Source organism: Xiphias gladius, chromosome 20 (genome assembly GCF_016859285.1).
Source record: "Xiphias gladius isolate SHS-SW01 ecotype Sanya breed wild chromosome 20, ASM1685928v1, whole genome shotgun sequence".
NCBI lineage: Eukaryota > Metazoa > Chordata > Actinopteri > Istiophoriformes > Xiphiidae > Xiphias > Xiphias gladius.
In genome coordinates, this window is record NC_053419.1 from 9369070 (window position 1) to 9393930 (window position 24861).

At 42.6% G+C, this 24861-nt stretch overlaps 2 protein-coding genes across 5 annotated transcripts; one reads left to right on the top strand and one right to left on the bottom strand.

Annotated features, from left to right (window-relative positions):
• The first annotated feature begins 98 nt into the window (after positions 1 to 98).
• On the top strand, positions 99 to 9418 carry LOC120806795 (thymic stromal cotransporter homolog). 2 transcript variants are annotated; one of them, XR_005709735.1, is made up of 7 exons: positions 99 to 701; positions 1278 to 1448; positions 1921 to 2139; positions 2310 to 2533; positions 4464 to 4547; positions 6881 to 7037; positions 7287 to 9418. XR_005709735.1 is itself a non-coding variant. In XM_040158245.1 (7 exons), the coding sequence occupies exons 1-7, from the start codon at positions 228 to 230 to the stop codon at positions 7357 to 7359; spliced, it is 1350 nt and encodes a 449-aa protein (XP_040014179.1). In that variant the 5' UTR covers positions 99 to 227; the 3' UTR covers positions 7360 to 9418. The 2 variants fall into 2 exon arrangements, 1 of the variants encoding a protein (XP_040014179.1); XM_040158245.1 differs by having other exon boundaries at positions 2310 to 2481.
• Positions 2470 to 24769, bottom strand: snx30 (sorting nexin family member 30). 3 transcript variants are annotated; one of them, XR_005709736.1, is made up of 10 exons: positions 24512 to 24769; positions 21028 to 21243; positions 19366 to 19476; positions 19096 to 19254; positions 18060 to 18249; positions 16568 to 16767; positions 15959 to 16048; positions 15261 to 15413; positions 14294 to 14565; positions 2470 to 2548 (listed from the first exon to the last, which is right to left on the bottom strand). XR_005709736.1 is itself a non-coding variant. In XM_040158246.1 (9 exons), the coding sequence occupies exons 1-9, from the start codon at positions 24644 to 24646 to the stop codon at positions 14488 to 14490; spliced, it is 1332 nt and encodes a 443-aa protein (XP_040014180.1). In that variant the 5' UTR covers positions 24647 to 24769; the 3' UTR covers positions 10120 to 14487. The 3 variants fall into 3 exon arrangements, 2 of the variants coding, with proteins under 2 accessions (XP_040014180.1, XP_040014181.1); XM_040158246.1 differs by lacking the exon at positions 2470 to 2548 and having other exon boundaries at positions 10120 to 14565; XM_040158247.1 differs by lacking the exons at positions 2470 to 2548; positions 14294 to 14565 and having other exon boundaries at positions 15341 to 15449.
• Positions 24770 to 24861: the final 92 nt, after the last annotated feature.

The window sequence follows — 24861 nt, forward strand, 5'->3', positions numbered from 1 at the left end:
TGAATCCACGCCCTCGCTCGGCGGCCGAGCACTTGAGGAGCAGGAGGAAGTGGGCGTGACAAGAGTTGCTTTTTCTCCTTCGCTAAATCATCCTCTACCGACCCAGGAGAACTGGAGAACACCGACCCGCTGCATTCCTCCGCCTTCGGTCTGATCCCGGTTTTAGGGGTTTAATAGGTCTCGGGGGAGGGTGCCGGTATACCGTGAATGACCCCGAAAGTACAGCCATGGTGGTGCCGAACTCGTGTCTCGCTGCCTTCGCGGTGCTCCGTCAGATCGAGCCGATCATCGTGCTCGAGCAGCTGGGCAGCACTCTGTTCGACACCGCCCTGCAGTTGGTAGTCAAGGACCGGTGCGCCAACGCCACCTACAGCGAGCTCTCCAGGGAGGCTAGCCAGCAGAAAGCCATGACGGACTTCTTCATGACCTACAACCTCATCATCCGGCTGGTTCCGATCTTACCCTCGCTGCTCCTGGCCAGGTTGAGCGACCGCGGCAGGAGGAAAGCCCCCATCGCGGTGCCGCTGAGCGGGTACCTGCTGTCCAGGCTCGCCCTGCTCCTGGTGGTCATCTTCCGCCTGCCGCTGGAGGTGATGTTCGGCGCGGCCGGTCTCTTCGGGCTGTCCGGCGGGTTCTGCGCCTACTGGCCCGGCGTCATGACGCTGGCGTCGCTGGGCTCCACGGCGGCCGACCGGTCCAAGGTCAGTGGTCCGGAGAAATCTGAATGTCGTTTTCGGTCTCATCAAACCACAAAATGATGGGAGGCGGTTATAAAGAGGCAGAAACACTATAGCGGAAAATATCACCAAAGGTAATCGTTAAACAATATCAATACTAGATAAATATGTATTGCTTTTCCAGTAGGCTGGTTCCCTGGGCAGGTTAGCGGAGCTCTGCAGCTCTTCCTTCAGCTGGAGCACAGACAAGCGTTCACAAAAGTTGGACTCAGTAAACACAGAATGGTGAAGTGGGACTTGTAATGTTTTTACACGGTACTGCTGCAACTTTTACTTTTCTCTCCCGCTGGAGACAAAACGTGTCTTTTATATGCCCTCTGTTATGTCAGAGGCTGACACTGGCACACACCGTCCATGCCCCTCGTCAAATGCACATACATTATTTTATTTTTTGTGTGTGGCCTAAGCCTGGCCTAAAATAACAGAATAACACCTCAGAACTCAACCTTAAATGACAACTTTAGTGTCCTTCAAGTTGTGATTGCTAAGGATACAAGGTCTCCTTTTAAAAGAAGCGGCGTGTGTCCATGTCCCATGCAGGTGATGATGAGAGTGGAGCTGCTGTACGGGATTTCAGGCCTGGTGGGCAGCTTGGTGTCGGGTCATCTGTTCCTGCTGTACAGCTCCAGTCTGGGGCATGGGATCGTCCTGCTCATTGTGAGCACACTGCTGCACCTGCTCTGCCTCATACTGTCCGTGGTCCTGCTGCAGGTCAGCGTGTGTGCCTGTGTGTGTGTGTAATATCGCAGAGGGTTTCCCGTATGAATGTGTGATGCGTGCGTTTTTGACTGGTGTGTCTGTGTGAGCCAAGGCTGCACCGCAGTCAGCTTATCGGTACCTGGCAATAATTGTTTGAAAATATGAAGCTGGACCAGTACTAAAATAGAATCCAGAGAAAAAATTGGCAATTATTGTTTGAAAATATGAAGTTGGACCAGTACTAAATATACCAGAATCCAGAAATCTTTGTTTGTTTGTTGTTGTTGTTGAAACTTCCCCAGAAAAACCTCAAGCTTGAGTGGATTTCAGTCTGACGTTGTTTTCAGCAGTGTCCTATTGTCTGCACCAGATTTTCACCTTTATGTCCCCCAAGTCTAGCAGGGGCCGAATATTTTGCCGAGCAGTGTGCAGATCATGCTGATGTTAAGTGTGTGTGTGTGTGTGTCTGGCATCTTCATCAAAGGTGAAACGAGCGCCCAGCGACGAGCCCGGTGACGACTGCCGCCTCCTTCGCGACGCCTCCGAGGACGCCCGGGTGGCCGCGGCCACTGCGGGGAAGGACAAGGCGAACGTGCTCCTGCTGTTCGCGGCCGCCGTGCTGTACAACTTTGCGGTGGGCGGGGCCATGGAGATACTGGGCGTCTTTGTGATGAAGGAGCCGCTCAGCTGGACCGCCACTCAGGTGACATTTCGCTCTCCTTTAAGTTTCCGATACTTTATGCAGGAACGATGACAGTAATTTTGCTTGATTCTTATTATGATCATTGTCATTAGCGTGTGTCCATGTCTTTCCTCTATCCGGGTGACTTCCAATTTGACTCCCTCTCCTTTTGTGCCTATTTCCCCCCCCAGGTTGGCTACGGCAACGCAGCCGGCTGCATGATCTTCCTCACCAGCTTCCTCGGCGTCCTCCTGCTTCGCCGCTGCGTCGGCGACGTCGTGCTCATCCTGGTCGGCATGGTGTCCTTCGCCTCGGGGATCTACTTCATGTCCTTCGTCACGGCAACCTACATGTTCTACCTCGGTAAGACGGAGTGGCGTCGACGGGGCCCGGGTTTGTGGTGGGTCGTGGGCAGGTAGGACGATGCAACCTGAAGAAGAAGGGGGGAAAAAAAACAATCTTGCAGTTCACGCCGTTTGTCTTTCTTGTTGTGTGTGTCCTGCTCCCTGGAGAAGCTCACCTGCGTACTCGCCTTTTTCTTTCGCTTAACAAAATGCAACAGAATCTCTCGTCCCTTCCTTAACATTTGCCCCATTAGATTGTACCTTCGGGTTAAATCCCGGAATCAGAGCACTGCTTCTTTTTTGACTTGCCCTTTTTTTTTTTTTTTTTTACTGAAAAAAAAAACAGCGGGGTCCAAAAGTCTGAGACCACTTTCCCATTCAAGTGCATGGGAAAGTGCATAAATTGTCATTAGACAGTGAAAAGAAGCCCATCACACTTTCTCAGAGCTTGAGATAACGTCTTTAGTTTGGTTCGTTTTTCAGTCAAATACCCAAAGATATTCCATGTAACTCGGAATAAAACACAGGAAAGGGACAAATATCCTTAAATTTGAGAAGCAGGAATCAGAATTTTTGCTTGATAAAGGACTTCAACCAAAAAAAAATTTTTGTCAGTCTATTGAATGATAAATTGATTCATTGACTAATCGTTTCAGCACTAGTGTGAAATTTAGTATATTTTGCCAGCAGAGGATTAGATGTGTGTATAAAAAAATGGCAGTGTCTTTTCTCTTTGAAGTGATCTCTCACTCCTTTACAGTCTTTCACATTTGGCCTGTTGGTTTAACAGGTTCTTCTATAAATGAAAGATAGGGTTTAGTTCCCACAAGAGTCTTTTGAGTAACCTCTTTTCTCATTTTTATTTAGCCAAATGGCTAATACAGCAAACAGGAGAAAACAAGCGTTCATGTTTGGTTGTTGTTGTTTTTTTTGTTTTGACTTGAGTCAGCAAAAGTAAGAAAAGGGATTGTAACAGGATTGTATCAGCTGGCTCCACGTCTGACAGATTTAGGTTGCCGGTACAAATAGTAAAAAATGGAAACCAAAATAGGGAAACGACAGTGAGTAGAGACCATAAACATCCAATTCTGCATCCAGCACTATGCGACAGATACACTGGAAGGTTATTGTCTCCGTAAATGTTCTATCTGTGTTAAAGCATAAAATCTTAAAAACACAGCCTTCTTATTCTGTTCATTCCAAACAAAGCAGAAATACAAAACACATAATTTTCTGTGCAAAAGGAAAGAGCTAGCATTCACAAGCTGTTCACAACAGCACACTAGAGACCATCGTGTGATGGGATCAAACCAGCCACGACGCCCGTCAACATGCTGATGTTTTGACCTGCGGCTGTTGGGATCCCATTGCAATACGGTCTGTAGTTTTACCTAATGTCTTAGTGTGGACGGGAATGATTGAAACTGGGATACAGTGATCTACGACTTAAAACGAACCTGGGCCAGGGGTGTAAAGTGGGGGGGGGCTCCTTCCCTACTTCCAGCGCCCTTGCTCAGACCACAACCAGACAGACATACAAACACCTGCCACAGTACTCAAAACCCACTCTGTGATAGCTGTTGCTACATTGGGTGTCTCCAGGACCACATTTTGCCATGATGACACACACACACACACACACACACAGTCACAGGGTGAAAACACTAGCTCAGATGTCACGGCTGATAATGAAAAAGCCTTAATGAAATATAATATAATGTTTAACCAGCCGCAATCTGTGCTACAGACAAACAAAATGGACTGTCACATTTAATGAAAATGTGACAGGTTACAGTATTACCTTAACACAAAAGACTCATTGTTTAGACAGTGTGGGTGAGATAATACAAAACTGGCTACAGCTCTATTAGACACACAAACCTGCCAAAGACAGAAGCTAGTAGGTGGACGGCAGTGGTGGGTGGTTGGGTGTACAAAGGGACATTGTGGAGGGAGAGGAATCGAGAGGGAAAAAATTAATTGGTGTTCATTTCTCGGCAGCTCGCTCGCTCAGCCTGTTTGCTCTCATCCCGATGCCCACGATCAGATCTTTGCTCTCACAGCAGGTTCCAGCTTCCTCATACGGTGAGTATGCAACCTGTGTGCCTGCGTGTGTGTGTGTGTGTGTGTGTGTGTGTGTGTGTGTGTGTGTGTGTGTGTGTGTGTGTGTGTAGGTGTGTGAAAGCACTACAGATGAGTAATAAAAATAGCAGGTTGACAATGGTTTCATCACATTAATATGGCTTTAAAAGTGAGAAATACAGGGTTTTTTTTTTACTGCACTACATGTATGGATTTAAAACATACAGCTGCAACTGAAAGTTGCTAAAAGTTTTAGATTATTGAAGGGTCAGTTCATCTGAATTACCCCCCAAAAAAAAAGCAAACCATATTTTCTCACTTACTTCTAGAGTTTTAAGAGGGACTATTTGTTTGGGGGAAGGTAGTTCCAAAAAACGTTCACAGCGAGGTCTTGTGGATTATCCAGAATAAGCCAGATTTAAGTAAATGACATTTTCAATGCTGTGAACAAAATAAATCAAATTACATTAACCCTCACTGTATTGTAAAGGCAGAAACAGACATCTTAACCCAATCAAATAGTGTGCAAAAAGTGAATATAAGTGAATATATTTATATCCACTTATAATATAACTGAAAATAAAATTTCATTCAGCGTCTTCCACACACAAGATAAATCAAAGCTCTGCCAAATCAGTGACATCTAGCTTAGTTTTTTACACAGTGAGATTAAATGTTGTTATTAGCAAGTGTTTACATACTGCAGTATCTAGAATACTGAAAGTATCAAAGATAAGAGAGAAGTGCAGTGTTTAGATGGTGTCCAACCGAGGAGAGGAGGAAGTTGTAGGAGAGGGAAGGCAAGAGGTTATTTCCAGAGAGTTGAGTTTGCAGTGTGAAGGTCAGTGACAGGTCAGAACAGTGATCCTCTCACATTGTTATCATCAATGTGTGATGGTTAGCGTGTTTAAGGAGTTGCTGTGTGATGAAAATTATGTCATTATATGTCACCTGGCAGATAAAAAAAAAAAACTTTGACCACAATATCAGGAGGCCCGATGTGGAGAAGCAGAACATGGAAAATATTTTGATAAAGGCACGACTCACCACCTTTTAAAACTCATTCCCAAACTTTGTGAACAAATACTTAGGTTATTGTGCGGCTGCATGGTGGACGGAGGAGGCGTTTAGGGGCTTGGAAGATGGAAAACTCTTTATTTCAGTACACTTCATTTTCTCTAAGGAGAAATTAATTTTGATCAAGCTACCCTCATTTTTAGTCTTTTGGTCTTGTGTTCAGTGTGTGTACAGTAGTGTTTATCAGCTTTTGGTCAGGTATGCAGACATGCACACACGGAAGAGCGGTGTATACTGGAAACCTACACGTGAGCCAGTCCGACGGGCTTATACTAAAAAAGATGACGTCTTAAAGATCCTCTTCTGCCAAAAGTCCATCTGAGTGCCATGCTTCCTTTCTCTGACAAACACAGACAGGCAGGCAGGCAGGCAGACAGGCAGGCAGACAGACAGACAGACACACACACACACAGGGAAAGGTTTGTTCATTATCAGGGTTTTTCCCTTGTGCTTGCTTTGGTATGATGCCTGTTTGAGGAGTCAGTGCAATGCAAACATAGACATCAGCCACACAAACCCTTTTCCTGTCCACACATACAAGGAAATTAAAATATTAAGAAATATACGTTACAGTGCCAAGGTTTTGGGCAAAAAGCATAAAATGAGGATGCTTTCAAAAATAATGTCATGAATAGTTTTTATTCCTGAACTAACTTCTTACAAAGTGAAGTAAAGGAGAAAAAACCTAAATCAAATCAGTATTTGCTTTGACCCCGCTTTGGTCTTTAAAACGGCACCGGTTCTCCTCGGTACACTTGCGCACAGTGTTAACTTGGCAGGTAGGTTGCTGGAGAATTCGCCACAGTTCCTCTGTGGAATTCCGCTGTCTCAGTGTCCTCTGTGTCTTCATGTGGTCCCAGACTGACTCCGTGATGTTGCGATCAGGGCTCTGTGGGGGCCAGACAACCTGTTGCAGCGCCCCCTGCTATTCTGGTCACTGAAGATAGTTCTTCACGACTCTGGCTGTATGTTAGGGGTCGGTGTTATGCGCTGCTGGATCGTGTTATCTTTGGACAGAGCCAGGCTGACGGTGTCCCGTTTCCAGTCTTTATGCTAAGCTATGTAAGCCAGCTGTTGGCCATATCTTCATATATTTACTGCACAGACATGAGAGTAATATCGATCTTCTTATATAACTCTTGGCAAAAAAGGAAAACAAGTTCATTTTCTAAAATGTCAAACTATTCCTTTAAAGAGATCTCTCTGTCGGATTAACTTCTCTCTCCTTTAAACTGTCTGTCCTCCTTCCTTCCCATCAGGCACCACTCTCACCTCCCTGCAGTTGGCTCTGAAGTTTGTCGGTCTGGCCTACATCCCTGCCTTCACTAAGATCTATCAGAGAACCCTGGACTGGTTCCCCGGCTTCGTCTTCACGCTCTCCAGCATCATTACAGTACTGGGAATGATACCTATCAGGTACTCTTTTTAGACCGTTTCAGATCAGTAGATTAGTTTGCAGGTTTATCAGGACATTACATAAAGTTGCAGGTTTGCAGTCAGCGTTTGTTTCTCTCTACATAGTGCACCAATGAAAAACAGTCTTAAAAGCTTAATTCAGGCATAAAATACTGAGTTATTGTGATAAAACTTGACTTGGACTTGACCCACACACTGTCTCTCTCTCACACACTTCTCCATGCACGTTTCCTGTTCCCCCCCCTCCAGCATCATTGGCTGCAGATCCCCTCAGAGGCAGAAGTGCCAAAGGACTCAGGCGGCACTGACTCACCAGCAGTGAGTTGGCATCGGTCCGAGGCAGACGGGGAACTGAAACATGAAATGAGCAGAAGGAGAGTGACTTCCTATACAGTAACTGTAGGCACTGCGTGAAAGGAGTTCCTACACTCGAGCTGTTAGAGGAGGAACAAACAGAAGTTTTATGTTCATGTGAGCATTTTGTGAGACCTTTTTAAAAAAAAAAAAAAAAAAAAAAAAAACTAAAATTAACCTGTGACATTCTGGAATAAGGCCTGTGTGATGGCTTGCTCTGACTGGAGGTAAACTGCGTGAAAATATCTCAAACCGGTCTGACAAAAAGTTTGAAACTGTTCAACTTCTGACTGAGATGCAGGCAGGCATCATCAACCAGTGGAATTCATTAACCCGTGAAATTGGTCCAAGCAGCCTTTAAAGGATTAGAGACATGTCCACAGGAACACACCCAGGGTGATCTCAGCATTACGCAGACTTTGCAGTGAATGTGTCAGGCATGACAAGTAAGTTGTGAGTGCTGCCTAAAATAGGCTGTTTTTTTTTTTTAATACTGTGAAAAGATTTGACTTCACACGTTTAATGAAGTTTGCTTTTGTGAACCAGCTCATGCTACAGGATCACATCATTTCAGTTGTAAATTTCTAATATATTTGAATCAATGCTGGAACCTAATGGGAGGTGAGATATTTCCTTCCTAAAGCCTTGCACACCCAAGCTAGATGGAAACCGGGATTTCAGGGATTTACACACACTTGCAATTTAAATTTTTGTCAAACGGGCACCTCTGGTGATGCACCGTATGTAATCTTATGAGGGTTTTAAACAAACATATGTCAGAAGTTCAGTTTTATTATGATTGCAGACTTTGGCTTTAAGTTGTTTTCTTCTGAGTTGAAACTTGGTCGTTAATCTGTAGATTTGTCACGACCAAATCTGGGTCAGTATCTGACTTTAAATCGTGTAGTTTGTTCGGCTGCTGCTGGGTCACTCCAGTGTTTCTGTACTTGAGGATGGTTTAAAGACCTCTTGACACTCTCTGTCGGTTAATTTAGTTGCAGTTATTTGCGTTACGGTTCCAAACTTACATTTGTAGATACCGATTACCAGTCACACGTAATTAATGACTGTACACACAACTCAGAATTTGTATGAGTATGGTGTCATTTGAAGTTCTCACATACTGACTTATCTTTAAAAATAGAAATGCTATGTACATAGATTAAAGTGCATTTATTTTAATTCTATAGTATATAGAGTGCAACCCTGCAGGTCAGGAACTGTTGACAGAGCAAAGGCAAAATTTGTTTAAAAATGACATTTTTTTGAAATTGGTGTTTTTATGATTTTCTTTTTTTTCACTTTTGATATTTTTAACCTCCTTTAATTTTGCTTTAGGTTGTAAAGCAATAACCTATTTGAAAGGTACTATATAAGGTTCGATCATTTTAACCTATTGCCTGAATTTTAGCCTGTGTGATTTTGTCTGGTTAACAGCCACACATTAAATTATCACCATCTTTTTTCAAAAAGTTCAGAAACAAATTATGAAATAATTACTATGAAATTTAGAAATGAAATACTTTTGTAATAACTACAGTTAGATATAATAATTTTGACATCTAGAGTAATTATGCCTGAAGTGACCTTGTCCCCATGAGAAGAGGTCTGGAAATCTCATGGCGTGTGGCCTGTCATTTTGTTATATGGTACGAGACGTAGCGGTAACGTAACGGTAGAGCAGAAGGGAAGAAGATGCAGCCTGCATTACTGTTATTTTTATTTTATACATGGATTTATTATTGCACTTTTATGTATTTGTGACACTTTTAAAAAAGCACTTGACAAAAGGGATGTTGTTTATGTCACAACGCAGAAGGTACATTTTACATTGGTACAAAGGTTAGAACAAAAGGAAAATATTTGCAGTAATGAATCAGCAAGCTGCAATTAAGTTGTATAAAAGTCTAGTTTTTGTTTTTTTTGGTTTTTTTCATTCCTCAAACAATTGTTTAATAATTTGATTTTGTCTGTATGAAACTAACTGGATGCAATGTTTTATGAAATGATAAAACTCGTATCTAAACCTTCCCGCTTCATGTTTTTTCTTGCTTCGTAAGATCATTGTTACTATGCGTATTCCCATCAAATGATTACTTTTTTTTGCACTTACAACACATTTCAGCTGGTTAAAACCCAATAAAATATTACATAAGAAAAACTGAAAAATCGAACCAGAGCAGAAAAATATCAAATGAATGTTCTTTTTATTATTGGTCCAATATATCCAAAAAATCATTTGAGGTAAAGATAAATTGCATCAAAAACAACATCAATATACAAGCTTATTTATAATTACAACAAGATGTTATTCACATCCAAATGTACAATAAGGACTCTGAACGTAAACAGTACACACTGGGGGGCAGAAATAAAAAGACTGAAGCTAGATTCACACGTTCATAAGTCATCTGACCTTTAACTTTTCATACAGGTTTGACTGATCAGGTCTCTCTTCATGTGTGACTGCACGCGAGGAAAAGGGGAGGAAAAGACAGGGACATTTGGCTTAGAGACATTTGATTTGTACGTTAAAGAAGGACAAAACTCACATTCTCCCCTCTTTATAGGCTTGTACAGTGGCGGCCGTCATAGTTGTCCCTGTTTGGTGATTTAACCTGAATCGGCTATGCAGGCGAAGTTTCACACTGCAACACAAAGTATGTCTGAACCAACTCGACACCAGACTCTTTATTGTAATTTTTGGCAAATGAAAGAAAGCAAATTGTTTTTTTTTTTTTTCCCCCCCACCCAACAGACACTTCTGCCAGGGGTTGGAGCTACATATATAGTGCAAAAATAATTCAGCAGGCACACTGTATAGGATGGGGCTTTTACAATGGCTATGAGTAAAAGGTAAAGTATATTCATCGGAAAACTATCGTCAGGGTTCCAATGAGCATCAAAAATAAAAACAAAATTTTTCATTCCTCATATTTTGGTTATGCCAGGCTTACATCATTAGTACAAATCTCCAAAATCCCTTCTAAAATGTATTCTAGTAATCTTCACATATTCACTGGAACCCCGACGACGATCTCCTTATTATACAAATATAGACTCAGCTGTACTGTATATAATTAAGCTGTACATTGCAGTATACTGAAAATACAGAACATTGCCATTGGAGCAAAAAGAAATTTCAGTCAACTCTGAATGATCTCAGAACCTGTGCAGGCCGGTACAGTTACTTCATTTACACCAGAGAGCAGGAGAGTGTACAGATGCATCGATGCCTCGTTTTAAAAATCACTGCTCTGATGGCAACGACTCACAGTGCTCGGCTGTCCACAAACAGATACCAAGTACCGATCTGATCCAGTAAACAAAACAGAACTAAAAGGAAAAGAGTGGTCAGAGTTATTCTTGACATCCTATCAGTTCATTTTTAAAACTTATATCATGTTTGCTACATTTTCCTATTCCTAAGTTCTTCATCAAGTCAATATCTTAAAATGTACCTGGGTCACAGTGAACATTAGCTACTGGTTGAAATGTTTATTTTTGCTAGAAAGATGGGGAAATCAAGTCTGATGCCGCCTGCTGTATCTTTTCCTAGTGGAGTTCACCAGTGCGCTTATATGTAATGGTGAACGGATTATGAAATGTAAAACTTTACAGTCTGATAAAACCAAACTGCTTTAAGAAGGCGCACTGTGGAGTTTTCTAGTAAACAAACAAATCTCTGTTTCCATTCAGGTTTTCTTACCGAAACGCTTTGTGTGTTTCCTTGAGATACAAACCCATCAGGGATCTGCTCACGAAAACACTGCTCCGCAGCGCTACTAGTGGTCAAAAGCTCTACAGGGTACCTTTAACTTTGCTTAATTTCAGTGCTTTACCTTTCTATAGTTCCTGCTGTTGATAATTGAATAACATAACTTTAATTGTGGCGCATGTTTATATAAGTTGTGACAAGTAACATAAAAAGGATGGAAAATGTGGAAAGGTAGCAAAACTCTAAATTATAATGTAACGTTTAAAGCAGTGGTTTGAGGATAAAAATGGAGATCCTCTTCTACAGTATATGTGAAAGAACCAGACAATACAGAGACTCCTCTGACTCTGGCTCTTAATACAGGATTTTAATATTTTGGTATTCTGAGAAATGTAACCTTTTAGCATCAGTGCATCCATAGTACTGTCTGCTGTACCCGCCTCTACACTGGACCACAGCTACTCTTCTTGCTCCATCTAACAGGCTGTATTCAACACACACAATTAAAAATACAATGTTCTTCACGAGTCACCTCGTTGACTTCTGGTAGTAAGAGGAAGCAGAAGCTGCTTCATGCTTTCAAAGCTCAAAGGGAATGAAGGACATAAAAAAAAAAAAAAAAAAGAACTGACAAAGCACTAAAACCAGCTCGCAAGCAGACGCAGTCACTTCATTTCGTCGCTGTCTTATAGTGCTGGCATTTGGCTACACTGAGGGCAGGCTCAGTAAAGTGACATCAACTTAAAATCAGAGGAAGAAGCATCCAAAAATGATCAGATAAAAAGGACACCATTTAAAAGAAACGTAACAAAGGAGATTTTGATGTTTTAATAAAGCCTCTAGAAGCGCTAAAAAATAAAAATAAAAAGCTGAGATTATAGCCATTTTGCTATGTCATTTCCCCATATCAGCACCTTGTTTCAGAAAATCCTGTCAATAAATGAAAGGACACTAAAGAAACTCTTCAGCAAACTATTATTACTTGTGACCGAGAAAAAAAAAAATGTCTCCCCCTGTTTTAGACGCTACAACGTGGCGATATCTGTTCCTTGCAATTAACAGAATTTAAAATCTTTGTAAGAGTGGTTCTGAAAAGATGTGACATGACTGAGTCTGCCCTGGTATCAGTGGTCAAGTTTTTGCTACTTTATGCTCAGTGTACTGAGCTAACAATACAGCTGAGGACGGAGAGGAAAAAAAAAGGATAGAAGTTTTTAACTATGGGAGGGAAAAATGCTAAACTCTCAGCAATACCACTACTGCTTTAACTGTCAACCTACAGTACATCCCTGTATGGTCAAATACATGTTAGGAAAAGTTGGAAATCATTGAAGTGGGTTCAGCGAATATTACGCATTGAAGTGTAGCAGAATATATCTTTTCCTTCAAAGCAAGGCCACATCAGCAACAATCTGGAGGGGGAAAAAAAAAAAGAAAAAAGTGACGCATAAAGCGTCATTCATGCTGCAGTGCAGCTACATCTTCTAAAAAATGTTTCCTGTGAGTCACAGCTAAGGATAACACAACCTCAAAAATATGTCCACGTTACAGAGTCATTTAGGTTCATACTAGGAGAAAACTGGTCGCTGAAAACAAGTGGCATTAGCTTTCAAAGTAAAAGGGTTTATCACTCAGAATGTAGTTTCTGAAATGTGTGGCTCTGACCCAGGGAGCGCTCCCTAAACTCATTTCAGCAGCGACTTATCCACTTCCTCTTGTGTTTGCACAACTCCAAAGTAGACAGATGTTAACCTGACAGCTCTAAACTCTATCCAGCATTAGATTTACTTTTCCTAAAACAAGACACAAATCCTATGAAAGGAGTGTGATAATGCCAAATGTTCCCCAAGATTTCTTTTTTTCTTGTTTTTGCTTCAGAGATCTTATGTAAATGAGTCACTGAGGCAGTTTACTGCAAGAAAAGGACATCTGACTCTAAAAAGTTCTTCATGAACATTGACACCTAATCATTTCCAATTGTTTAAAAGAGAAATAAAGTTTACTAATAAAGTATACAAATGGAGTCTTCACCTTCAATTCCTTCTGTGTCTTTTCATTAGGCAAATCTGTCCAGTGTGCCATTTAGCATCCCCAACTGAGTTAAGGCCTTTGTTTCTAGAGGAGAGCTGAAGTCGCTACAGCAGGTACAAATGGCCGTGGTAAAAATAAATGTGATATCAAGAGAAACCAACAGAGGTAGAGCACTGTTCAGCCGGCAGTTTCATGAGGATGAAAACTAGTAACAGCTTGGCCACCAGATGGTGCTGCAGTATGTAACCAAATCGAGCTCAACAAGAAAGCACCACATTCAACTCAGACACCCACACTTGTGCCGTCATTGTCAAATGCAGCTTTGCCTCCTGTCTGGTTATCTGTAAAAGTGAGGGCCAAAAACAGCCAAAGAATCCTAAAGTTTCCCTTTGTCAAAATAACAGAGGCTTTTACTGAGGTCTCGTTTTGACATGTGTCGCTGCGCCTCCCTGCTTTTCCCTTGCAGCCCTTTGGTCGAACACAAGGCCAGGTTGTGAACCTCTGATGCCACAGCAAATGCGTGTCTCTGAAAGTAGATTTTCTTAAAAACAAAGATTGCAGGGAAAGTAGGAAAACTGTGAAGTTTACCAACTTCTGGAAAGTGGTCAACAGTAATGGCAAATACAGGGTTTTATGGGTTGATACATGCAAAAATAATGAGTACGGTTGTTAAGTGTAAAATATTGGCTTCTTATTTACAACCAATATGATGCCTTTAAGAGATGAAAAAGAATTTTATTGAGTCTCGCTTCAGTGGAGAGTTTTAGCGTTATGTTTTCAGAGCCGTTTACAACCCGACGGGGAAAGGAATATTGTGGATGCTCCGAATAGCTTTACTTTAATGTAAGATACTTCACACCCACTCAAAATATCAGTATCTGCCTTCAAAAAATGTTTTCTGCAATGGTAAATAGTTATCCTTCACATTCGTCTCAATGTGAAAGTGGAGAGAACTGAAAGAAAACGCACTTCTCTGAGACCGCAGTTAAATAAAGACGAATAGCATTGGCAACCGAACGTTACTTGGAAATATGAAGTAGAAAAAGTCAATAAGAACGGCAACAAAAAAAACAAGACAAAAAAAAACAAAACAAGTCTGTACATAGTAACTCTCTCATCTTTCCCCGCTGCCCATGAATGCACCGTTGATTACCTCTTTCGCGGGTCAGTTCACTGAGAGAGACGACTCCCCCTCTGTACAATCATCTCCCGGTGGAACAGGGGCAAAAGTCCAGCAGTTCCAACCTGCTGCCCAGTTGGTCCGTTTCCTTGGCATGAGTGTGTGTGTGTGTGTGTGATACAGAGCAGGAGAAAGACATGGGGGGGGCAGAGGCATGAGGACGTGTTTCAGTTCGTCTCACCCCTTTTGTCCTCAGTCTGTTTTTCCTGGAGGAGAGTTATGAGCGACTCCCACGCTGCCTGGCACTGCAGAGGGTGGAGATGGGTGAAGAGTCAGTCGACGGAGGGAAAGAATGAAGTGAAATGGAGAGACAGGGAGAGGCAGAGGCAGTTTCATGTATCTGTTTTCGAATTTTGTGCTCAGCTTTAGAGTCATTCTCACTATTGCCAGTAAATGTTAAGAAACCAGTTTTCTGTTGTCTTACTGTGGATCTGTAGTCTGAAATAAAGTAACCTGACTGAGAATGACTAGGTCTGGGTATCGAACATCAGTACTTTTTAGTGTAAATAACAATGCTTTTAATTTCGTGTTAAAACAGTTATGTCACTGTTGCATTTCAGAAGTCTGAGTTTTGTTAGATGGTTTTTTGTATAGAAACATGTTTAAAGTATCCCTAAAAAATTATTATTTTGGTATCAGTATCAGTATTTTTCAGATGATACTCAGCCGTAGCAATAACACTTTTCTATTTTTAGTGTTATTGTGGGAAACAAGCAAACCAGCATTTCCTTGTCATAACATGTTGTTGGTGGGTGTGAGGGCTCGAAACTCTTCAATGTTTGAATACATCCTAACACAATACAGGTAAAACCATTTTCTGCTTCTGTTCTAACCATGAAAAATGTTTTGATCAATACTCACAAGACCATTAAGATTTAAAGTCCACGTCTTTGCAGTATTTTAAAGTCATGACCACAGAGCTTTACAGCAGCCAGCGTACCTTTTCATAGTAGTTGATGTTTTTGTCGGCCATGCTGGTGAGAAGCTGTTTGAAGTCTTGTCTCTTGTTGCTCTGCCAGCGCTCCCAGTCTGCCTTCAGGTCAGCGTTGAAACACTCCACTTTGTCCTGGCATTTCTCTACCTCGGCTGGCATCTACAGCGAGACAGATAAAACTACAGCTACAGGGGGCTGGAGGGGACATAATAGAAGACTACATTTTACAGGACTAGAATCACCGGGGGCTCTGGGTGGTGCATAAGTTTTTAAGGGGAGGGTCGCATCAGAGAATATAATTGGCAGAGTGATAGATGACACCCTGACACACATGTATGTTCACAATTAAATTATCCAGATGAAGTTCTATGTCAGTTACACACATGTTGATTTTTGTACAGGTTAATCCACCAATAGTCCCCGTTACTTCTGCTGAAATCATCCCAATCATCCTTTATGAAGATATAAGATCCCTGAACTTTGTTCTCCAAAGCGCACACCAGCTGTACTTTGTAACGGAAGAATGTTGTAAATAATGAATTGTCTGGTCGAAACACTATTAAACACAGTTAAATGTCTCTCCCCTATGCTTCCAACAGGGACATTTTTGGGAAAGAGAGTAACGCTGTGAAGTGAACCCTGGGAAAGTACCGACACCCCCGGAAATGTGAACAGTAAACGCAGCAATTTAGGAGGATACTTACGGGCGTTCTGTCCTCCTGTTTGCGCAATACAGCGGCTTCTAGTCGTCCCTCGTACTCCGCCTGGCTTTGGTCTCGCTTCCTCAAAACATTCTGTAATCAAACAGAAAACATGCAGCGTTAGTATGCCATTTACTGATACCTTAATCATCTTTGAGAGAAATCATAGACAAAAATATTAACAGAAAGAGATATGGTGAATCAGGAGTTTGGTGAGGACAGGACGTGATGCGTGCAGATTCTCAGATGCCACTTCCTTTATTCAGGGTTAAAAGTGACTCAGCTAGAAGAAGCAAGTTTGATGTGTGTGTCAAAGGATAAAGGATCTACTCTGAAACACAGTTGGCGTTTTTGACAGTGTATGGCTTCAGGACAACTTTACTTATTTTACTGCACCAAGAAGCACCTTTTAACATTTAGGAGTAATAATGAGTTGTGATGTACTGTGAAAGCATGATATAGGAAAGTAAACAACACAACAAATCACACCTTCCAATCTCAAACTGCATTTTACTGACAAATCATATTTTTTTAATCTCTTTTTAATCACTATGTTCTACTTAAAAACAAATACAGAAGCGTTTCTGATACGACCGTCCTCGTCCCTCTCACCTTCATGGACTCTATGTAGAGGACGTACTCTCTGAGTACAGGCAGAAAGTCCTGGCTCATGTTCTCACTCAGGTCCTCCAGCGCGCCGCAGCACGTTGTCACGGAGCTGGCCACGCCCTCCAGGGGGCGCCGCAGCTCCTCCTCCGACACCGCCCAGCTGGAGTACACAGTGCCGTACTCACGCAGCTCTGTTAGGTACTCTAGTGGGAGCGAGAGAGAAGAAAATAAATAAATAAAGAGGTTAGATGGCGGAGCAAGGAATTTATACACTTCATACACACTGGATACTCTAACTGGATTTAAGTTTGACTGGCTAATAATCTGTAACAGCACAAAACACTGCTGCACTGGGAAAAGAAATCACAGCAGCACTTCCTCTCTTTCCTCACAGGCGATACGGAGGGTTTGGCATGTTCAAGCGAAAAAATCTATATATAGAAATTACATGGGAGAGGATGAAGGCCAAACACCAGGCTGCTGAGTCAAGCAAACATGGTCACATCTGTGTCAGCTCATAGGCCTTCATTATCTACAGTTGGAAACAAGGACGTTTCCTTAGCACTCCAGATTTTCAGGCCACAGACTACAACGCTCCTAAAACCCGAACGGTTGGTGACAGTGAGGAACGCACAGGGCAGGATCACTTGTCATCACTTGCTAGGCCTCTAGTTATCAATCGTGCACCGTCACGGCCCAAAGGTCTGGGGTTTTTTTCTCTAAACAAACACTGCAGCACTGAAAATGTCAACACTGTGGATAAACTCGTCCAGGCTAGTGTTAGCCACCGTGCTAAAGACGGAACCATTTCGTAACATAAGCTAACCTCAAGCACAGCAGGGCTCCTAAGCGAAGAAGTAGATAAGGGGTACTACTTGAGTTGCAGGCAGCACACACCACTGTTTCTACAAGTTGCTTACTGGAGCCTGAAATACAAGTTTAGAAGAACTACACGGGCTTACACACTAAGTTTTGCCAGCTCAAGGCCACATGTACATAACAATAGAGTTGCTAAATGGAAGATCAAAGAGAAAAGCAACTGGTAAATGGAAATGCAAAATGAAAAAGAAATGATTCTGTTGCTCTTCTTTTTAAAGCCTGTCCTGTTAAATGGTTTGTTTTGCTTTTATTTCTATTTTCAAACTGATTTCCAAATTAATTTCCAAGTCCCTTTATTAAGAAATCTAGTTTGAACTAATCTGTTTATTGGCTGCGTTATTTTGCACTAGTATACACCATTTTCAACCTATTCTGACCTCATTTTCTCATTTGTAAATTCTCTTATGAATTCCTCCTTCACAGTCAAATGCGACAATGAAGAAACTACCTTACACCCATGTGCAACACAGCTTGGTTGTCCATGTATGGAACCAGTATTAAAAATCTCATATCGACGCCACGTCTACAGGTGAGCGTCTACAAGCTCAGAACCCTCAACCACCAAGAGGACACAGGAATGAATTCCTATCACCAGTCTCTTCCATCGGTCCGGTACCTGACTGCTCTTTGAGGATCCTCTGAGCGATGCGGTCGATGGTTCCCAGTTTCTGGCTGAAGGTGTCCAGGTACTCCCCCATGGCGCAGAACTCGGCCGGCCGCGCCCGCAGCTTGTAGCCTCCGGCCACGTGCTTCACCGACTCGCCCACTTTGGTCAGCAGGGCCAGACCCTGACGCTTGTTCAGGTCCTGCAGGCACACGGTGACACACAGCCCACATGACGTGAATTTGTCACCTGTATGCTGAGACAACCCCACAGCTGCTTCTATTCTGTTTTATTACCTTCAGTGTTTTATCACCCATTTTACGCGGTAGATACTGTTCTTATATGCTTATGCTCTACTTTCTTTTTCTGAGTCCAATTATTTTACTGCTGCGACAACCTCATTTCCCTACAGCGATCGATAAAGTCTTGTCTTGTGTCTCAGCTACTTAGAGACAAAATCTGTGACTGATGGCAGACATGGAGGGCGCGCGAGTACACACACACGCACGCACGTGCACACACACGCACGCACACACACGCACACAGACACACAAACACACACACAGACACGTTAGGAAACGGAGACTCTGCAATTTGTGGTTGTGCATTTTACTGGAAGATCACTGCTGAGATTAAGCTTTTTGATTTGCATTGGATGTGCATCAGCGTTTTAAGCTTTTTCCTTTTTCACATTTTACCATGATCACATTCCATTTCTTGCCCTGTATTCACAGATCAGTGGGACTACTTTCCTCTGTGGCTTACACTAACTGATTTATTGGATTCTCTGTGCAAATGACTGTTTATAAAGAGTTCTGTGTGACATAAATTAAACAATTTTGAACCAAAAACAACCAACTACGTAGCCTGTGGCAGCAGATGTTAGTCGCACAGAGCCAGCAGTTTAAGGAAAGGCTGACCCATACAAAGTACTGCATCAAAGAAAAATACAAGTGTTCTTGTTAAGCGGTGAAGGAGTGATTATGAGCAGAAAATCTTATAAAAGAACAAAATGTCACCCACTCTTCCCACCCTTGTGCTGTCTTACCTTGGCAGACAGGAAAGCGTTTAGATGCGGGTTGAAAGAGAGGACGGGATGGTCGGCAACTCGCTTCAGGAACTTGTCCAGAGCTTTCATCCTCGTCTCCACAAACTCCTCCGAAAAACGATCAACTACGCCCTTCATCACAAACTTCTCCGGCAGTGGCTGGAGGAGGAGGAGGAGGAGGAGAGAGGTGAAGCAGAGCAGCAAACGTAAATGAAGCGGTTCTCACTGGAAAGCAGGGCTGTAGGCTGCGTCATGGCTCGTTTGACCTACTGGGATGAGGTGGGTCGGCTGGCTGTCTTCCAACTTGATCCGCAGCCAGTCAAAGTCCTGGTAGCGTCGTCGCACGCAGTACTCTGGCAAGTCAAACTCTGTCCTTGTCGTCTGAAGAAAACACACACACACACACACACAAACAAATATTTGTTGTGTCACCCGGAAGGATACATTGTATAAATTACATACTAAAAGCCCGATTCTCACCTTTAATTTATCATAAACCTAAGAAGGGACCCGGATGTATTTACCTTGTGTAACTGGGGACCAATTGTGTAGGAATGCTAGAGAAATCCACCTCCCTACTTTTGAAAAATAAAATATAGTGTGTGCAAGGGCTTGATAGGTTGTTTTGATCGGTGGCAGTGAATCATCTGTGCATCATTATCATAAGTTTATTAATGATTAGTTATTTAAGATTAGTTTTCATTGTGTATCAATTAGTTATACACAATGAAAACCGATAAGTTAATAAATGTATGTACAGTACAGTAGAACTGATACACACGTTAGACTAGAGGGTGTCCATGTCTCTGTTCATCTCAGCCCAAATGGGATTACAGCACATGCTTATTGATCTTGAAATACAGCTTACACCACGCACATGCACACAAACACACAAACACACACCCTCTCTCTCTGACAATCTAGTGTTAAAAAACACCCCTGCATGCCCTCAATTAACACTTTGTGTTCATATTGGGTTGTGATATTTGTCTAAGGCCTCTGAAATTAGGAACCACAGTAGTGCACATAGCAGCTGTCATATGTAATGGCCCCAGGCTACATTATGATTGAGTATTCTCTTGTCCCCTCAAGCTGACGCTCCACACTGACCAAAATATACTTTTCACTTTCACTTGGAAAAAAAAAAACACAATGCCCCCTGGCATCTACAATTACAACCACAGTTAAACATATTGTACAAGACACGACCGAAAGACGTAAAGAGCCTCTAGATTTCAACTGATCGTCATAATTTTCCTCTGTGGTTTGATAGATTTTTGCATGAAACAGGCTGAGCTCAATTATTGGGGAGACTCGCTCCTAAAATTTGAAGATTGACAAAAGTTCAAAAGCAAAACTGACCATTTGACCATTACTTAAAACAAATTATGTTGTGGCTGCATTACATTTGGGTTTGCTTTCAAGCAGACTTCGGTCTCTGTACATTACTGCCAAAGGAAAAGCAAATAGAGGAGCTGTGAAAAAAGAAAAACTGCAGTTTTAGAAATTTTTTGCCTGAAGGTGGTGCCAGGGTTAAAACGGCGACAGGTGTTACTTTCTTTGCCTCAGATGGACGGTTTTTAGCATTTGAAACGTTGCTGTTCATCGGCCAGCTCTTAACTCTTGGGTATCAAACTTGCCTTGAACACACCATCAAGGAAAGTTAAAACGGGAATCAAATACAACAAAATATTACAAATTATAAGAAGACTACATTTTCACTATGATGGATTACCTGTCTCCAAGTGGTGCAGAGATAATAACTGTGTGCTCTGGGAAATGGTTAGCAGTAACATTATGTATACATGATTGGTAGCTGGATTAAAACATGCAAAACCACTACGATCCTAGTAGACAGAAGGTTAATGCAGCCCCTCTTGTCCATAGGACACAACGTAGACAGTGTTGTCATGACACCAGCCCATAGCAGACCTTGGTGGAGACTCTGTAGGTGATGTAGGTCTCCATGGTGGAGACGTGCTTCTTTGGGTCATCGACTGTGACAAAAAGGTCACGGGTTTCCGTGGAGGCGTAAGGGTCCTGGGCGTCTGCTTCCGGGTCATCGTCCAGCTGTAGCCTGTTGAACAGCGAGGACGCCGAGGCGGGGCTGGACGTCTCCACCGGCGTGCCGTTGCTCAACACCGCTTCCTGCGTGGACACACATGACACTGTGGTGACACCAAATACAGATGCTGCAAGGGGAAAAGCTGCAAACAAAGAGCTGATAGATTGATGCTGATGGTGATGCAGTTGTTTCTCGCTGTCAATGGGACTCTTGTTGCGGCTGCTGCATACACGCCCTGAATCATCTGACAATACGCTTGTCTTTCTAATTGAATAATGGACGAGAGGAGAGAAATGGAGCATTTGTGGAATGGGTATACATTTCCACAGGCTTAATACAGAAAATACCAACTGTGAGAAAACAACTGCTAGTTAGACCAGCTGTAGGAACGACCAAAGTTGATCTAATCTGATTCTATTTTTTGAAAGAAACTGTTATTATGTTAGTGTTTTTGCAGTTAACAGATGATGAATGAGTTATTTTATTGATAAATAAGTTTTCCTGTGAAGTGCCCTTCATGACTCTTGTTTTCTCTCTCTTGGTTTCTGAACAAAGATATGTTTGTTGCATCGAATATCAATACAATTAGTATCTGGGTCTACAAAAACAGATCTCCAGGCTCCATCCACACACAGCAAGGGTCCTCAAATAGCTGGACAAAAGAGGAAACTGTGGGACTTTGTCTCTTTAAGATTAATAGACAACCTGTGGATCTGGACGTGACTATTGGAGAATAAGAGAATTATGTGGTTGATTTTTTACTTCTAGGTGCTATTTAAACTCATTTCTAAAGTCCAAAGGCTATAAACGGGCACATGACTACAATAAACGATAATTGTAAAGAATAACGATTTTATTATGGATCCATGTATTACTGCACATTCAGAGAGGACTCTGATGATCTCATTAGACAAGCTGCAGGGACGGCAGGCAACAGAATGTGAAATGTAAACAATGACCAAAATGTAAACACTGCAACAGGAAGGCAGCAGGGTTGCATCATCAAAACTGGTTCTGAAAATAAAACTAGTCTACTCATCACTACAACCTGCACTGCCACGTCTGATTTCATCTGAAACCCCGACGTCTCACACTACTTGCCAGCCGCTAATGTCCTCTGTGGCCCCGGCTTGCCTCACATGAGGAGGGAGCTACTTTCTTCCAGAAACAGTTTAAGGTGCATGTGGGAAAGCAGAGCAGCTAATGTTCAAACTTGATCACTCTTCCTGCCACACACACTTTTTCTCCTTTTTAAATTGCCTGCAGTGGACAAGTGTGCAACTTTCCAATCCATCCAATCCAATCGCTGTCAAGAAAAGTGCTACACCTCTGCCTCTCCTCTCTCACTCCATCACATACACACTACAACTGCACACACTGACCACACGCACATTTTCTTCACACCACTCCCCGCTCTCTCTCTCTGGTATACTCACACGAACACACATACAGGCTGCTGACGTTGTGAGGGCTCTTTTTACACTGTGGTGCTAACCCACGCTGGTAATCACAGTTCAGATAATTGTGCTGCGCTGCATCACTACATCCATGTGAATGAACAACCAGGCCGCCGCAGCGCAGCCACGCTCAGACGGACAGGGACGAGGAATCTGAAAATATTACCCCGGGAGAATAAGATCTGTTTTTAAATACGCAGCCGACTGGTGTATGAATGTAATTATCAATGCTGTGATACGAGAATGGATATAATGTGGGGTTCTGCTCACTGTAAAACTGTGATAGAGCTTAAATGTTGCATTTTAGGGCTTCACAGTTATTTCGAATTTTCTAAACATATTTGACTGTTTTTACCTGAGAGAGATGAAGGGTGAAAAACTTGTGTGCACAGCGTGTTCCACATTACTATTTTTATAGGCCTTTTTCACAGCAGGCACTTTGACTTGACACAGCAGGGAAAAGCATAGGTGTTACTAACAACATTAGCCATGGCTCCGTTCTACTAAGTTGCCCCAGTGTCACAGGGATCCAGCGTGAACATGAAACTGAAGCAGCTAAAAGGAATTTGGCCGTCATTCATTTGACTATTTACACCCCCACTTTTCCTACCGTGACATGTCAGAATGTCCTCCATGAAAAAGGTCTACTAAATCCCACCCAACTTCTGCCTAAGAACATGATTAAACATTGGAAGCAAACACTAATAGTAATACCAATAATATCCCAATATTAATGATATCATGGACCGAATCAAAATGTACTCATCAGTCATGAACTGCTAACTGTTTGCTTTCAGGTTAAGAAACTAAGAATGCAAACTCTGCTGTTGGTCTATGACAGGATTTGGTTGTGTATATTACGTTCCTTTGGAGCCTTGGAGGAATAAATGTTTAACTGAAAGTGAGGGGATCAAAAAAAAAAAAAAAAAACGGAGCAACCCAATAAGACAGCTAGATTTTTCCGGAAATCTATACAATGTATGTTCAGGGCATTATACCTTCTTTGTAGGAGCATATAAAAACACATTCACACCAAAAACTAATCACTCGTTTGCCGTCCAACGATCTAACTCTCCACCAAATCTTTGTTGAAATGTGTTGACAGTTTGTTTGGCTGGGACCAGAGCCATTACCACACCGTACCCTCACCTGGGAAAGTTCCCTTATTGGAGGGACAGAGGGGGATTATAGCATCTCCTATTGGCAATAATTAACTGCGATACAGAAGGGGTTGCTAAGGTTGTCAGTCCTAGGGTAAAAAAACAGCAGGAAGCATAAAAGCTTTGTCATTTGTTTGCATGGTCCATCTTCGTTTACACAGCGCAACTGGGCTGGTAGCGATGTCAGGCCCCTCTCTGAAAGTGGAATAAGGGAAATCTGTTTTCTGACCAAAACGTGTAAACTGGAGTCAGTGTTGTGCACCACCAAATGTAAATGGTGTAATGACGTATACACATTATTCACAGTCTAACTGTTTGTGTGTGTGTGTGTGTGTGTGTGTGTGTGTGTGTGTGTGTGTGTGTGTGTGTGTGTGTGTCTGCAATAGTAAGATCATTTTCCCCTTCCTTTTTCTCTGTCCTTGTGTGTTCTTAATGCTTTAGTGGTTTTGTTGTTGTATTGAAATTAAAAAAAAAGGTAAGTCCCTTTGAAGGACATTGCAAGTAAGCCACGTTTTTTAAGATTTATCTTTCATCCAGTGATTCAGGGGGAAACTCGGGCGGTTCAGGCTCAGGTCTAACCTCCAGTAATGTGCAGGGAACCTTAAATGCATACAAACATAGTGAACATTCACCAGAAAAGGCGTTCGCTTGTGCTCTTTTCGTTTTCTCTATTATACCACATCAGTTTGCTACTACTTACTGCCGGTCTCGGTACAGCCCCAAGCAGACCCTACCTTGTCCCCTCCGACGCTAACGGTGACATCTGGCCCCGGGGAGAGCGGCTCCTCGGCGGCGGACAGCGGGTGTAGGATCTCGGCGATGGGCTTCTGCCCCGAGCTGGCCAGGCCTCTCGGAGCGCCGACACTCATCCTGCGGGAGGCGGGAAGACGTGGCCGGGTATCGTGGGTAACGGCTGCCCAGTTCTCCGCGGATGATACGGTGAGCGGACACGGAGTCAGAGTCTCTTCAGTTGAGATGTTACATCCGCTGGTTGGTCCTGTCACCTGACTCACACTGCGCAGCTGCGGACGTTAAACCCCCAAGAACCCGGATGTAAACATACGCGTCACGTGACAACAGTGGA